At 35.7% G+C, this 2,423-nt stretch overlaps 1 protein-coding gene across 1 annotated transcript; it reads left to right on the forward strand.

The window, feature by feature from the left end:
• Window positions 1-1,252: 1,252 nt before the first annotated feature.
• LOC132682767 (olfactory receptor 5K1-like) lies at window positions 1,253-2,182 on the forward strand. Its single transcript, XM_060637969.1, has one exon. It carries the CDS (start codon window positions 1,253-1,255, stop codon window positions 2,180-2,182), a length of 930 nt encoding a protein of 309 aa, XP_060493952.1.
• Window positions 2,183-2,423: the final 241 nt, after the last annotated feature.

Consider the following 2,423-nt stretch of genomic DNA (forward strand, 5'->3'; position numbering starts at 1 on the left):
AGCTATGTAGGGGTGCCTGGGTGGCTCAGTTGGTTGTGTTCGACTTTGGTTCAGGTCATGATCTCACAGATTGTGAGTTTGAGCCCCACGTCGGGCTCTGTGCTAACAGCTTAGAGCCTGCTTCAAATTCTGTGTCTCCCTCTCTCTCTGCCCCTCCCCACTCTCAAAAATAAACATGAAAAAAATTTTTTAATAAAAAAAGGGGGGGTGCCTGAGTGGCTCAGTCGGTTAAGGGTCCAACTTCGGCTCAGGTCATGATCTTGTGGTTCATGAGTTCAAGCCCCATGTCGGGCTCTGTGCTGACAGCTCAGAGCCTGGAGCCTGCTTTAGAGTCTGTCTCCCTCTCTCTCTCTGCTCCTCTCCTACTCACGCTCCGTCTCTCTAAAATGAATGAAGGTTAAAATTTTTAAAATAAATTTTAAAAAAGAGAAAAAAAGCCATGTAGACAAGCAACTCTAGATTGTGTTATGTATATAAGAAATGCTTGAGGATTCAGAAAGTGAAAATCAGTGTGGTCTAGGGCATTTAGTTAAAACTTAACATTAAGCAGCATTATATGTAAACTGTACATAAAGAAGGAAAGGATTTAGATATCTGGGCAAAAATCAACAGGAATGAGGGCATGGACAGAGTCAGTTTTTATGGAAATGAGTGTAATACGGGGAACAGGGATGAGAGAGGTGACAATACATGGATATTTATTTCTTTAGATATCCAAAGTAATTTTCCTTAAAGATGATAGTCTTCTTAATTCTTAGTAATCTTCATACTATTCCTAATATATAAATTTAACATATCTTTTGTATGCTATTTTCAAATATTTACTCAACTGGAAGAATATATGAAAACTTCTTGCTCAGTTAAAAAAATGTGTATATATGAAAATTGATTTAAAATTTTAAGGATCTTTCATACAAAAATTGACATCAATGTACCAAATATGGGTACATTATATTTGTACACTATTCATGCATGAATCCATAAAGACAAACCTTTTCCACTGTAAGAATTCTCCTTGGAATTATAAAAATATTCTTGGGAATCCAGAGTTTCAGAGTTGAGGTTATAAAGCTGACATTTTAGAGGAAGGAATATACCCTAGAGATTTGTGTGCCTGTGTCCAGAGATAGTAACAGAAGTTTGCAGAAGCTCCTCTCTTTGTTGTAAAAATTAAAATGTGAAAGGAAAATTAGACACACTCTAATTAGAATTTTATGTCTCCAGAATTCCTATCTCAACAGAGAAGGTGGATATGATTGAGGATAACCACTCCTTGACAACTGAGTTTATCCTCATAGGATTTACAGATCACCCAGAATTGAAGAGCCTACTCTTTGTGGTGTTTCTTACTATCTATCTGATCACTATGGTGGGGAATCTTGGCCTGGTGGCATTGATTTTTACAGAGTGTCGTCTTCACACACCAATGTACATCTTTCTGGGCAACCTAGCTCTAATGGATTCCTGTTGTTCTTGTGCCATTACCCCAAAGATGTTAGAGAACTTCTTTTCTAAGGACAGAATGATTTCCCTTTATGAATGCATGGCACAATTTTATTTTCTCTGCCTTGCTGAAACTACAGACTGCTTTCTTTTGGCAGCAATGGCCTACGACCGCTATGTGGCCATTTGCAGCCCACTACAGTATCACACCATGATGTCAAAGAAACTCTGCATTCAGATGACCACAGGGGCCTACATAGCTGGAAACTTGCATTCTTTGATTCATATAGGGTTTCTCTTTAGGTTAACTTTCTGTGGGTCTCATCAAATTAATCACTTTTTTTGTGATGTTCTTCCATTATACAGACTGTCTTGTGTTGACCCTTCTATCAATGAATTGATGATATTTATCTTTTCAGGGTCAATTCAAGTCTTCTCTATTATCATAGTTATAATCTCTTATCTCTGCATCCTCTTCACGATTTTCAAAATGAAGTCCAAAGAAGGAAGAGGCAAAGCTTTATCTACTTGTGCATCCCACTTTCTCTCTGTCTCAATATTCTATGGTTCTCTTCTTTTTGTGTACATTCGACCAAATTCAGTTAAAGAAGAGGATAAAGATATACCTGTTGCTATTTTTTATACTCTAGTAATTCCTTTATTAAACCCCTTTATCTATAGTCTAAGAAATAAGGAAGTATTAAATGTTATGAAAAAAATTATGAAGAAAGTTTTATAACATTCTGAAAAAAATTTCATCCCCTGTGGAAAATTAACTTAAATTTGATAAAATGTTTTCCAAAATATGGAATATTGAGAAAGTAGAAAATGATCACTTTGTATATAAAATATTAAATTACTAAAACATGATAGTGTATAAGTCAAATAAATAAGTTCAGCAAGGAGAATTTCTGCTACAATGTATTTTGAAATCTAAGCGACTAGCTCCCAGCAGGAATGAACTAAATAATTATTCTTGA

The sequence above is a fragment of the Panthera onca genome, chromosome C2 (assembly GCF_046562875.1).
Source record: "Panthera onca isolate mPanOnc1 chromosome C2, mPanOnc1 haplotype 2, whole genome shotgun sequence".
NCBI classification, from domain to species: domain Eukaryota; kingdom Metazoa; phylum Chordata; class Mammalia; order Carnivora; family Felidae; genus Panthera; species Panthera onca.

Excerpts from the sequence above, each read along its gene's own strand:
- LOC132682767 (XM_060637969.1), top strand. The coding sequence starts at position 1,253 with ATGATTGAGGATAACCACTCCTTGACAACTGAGTTTATCCTCATAGGA.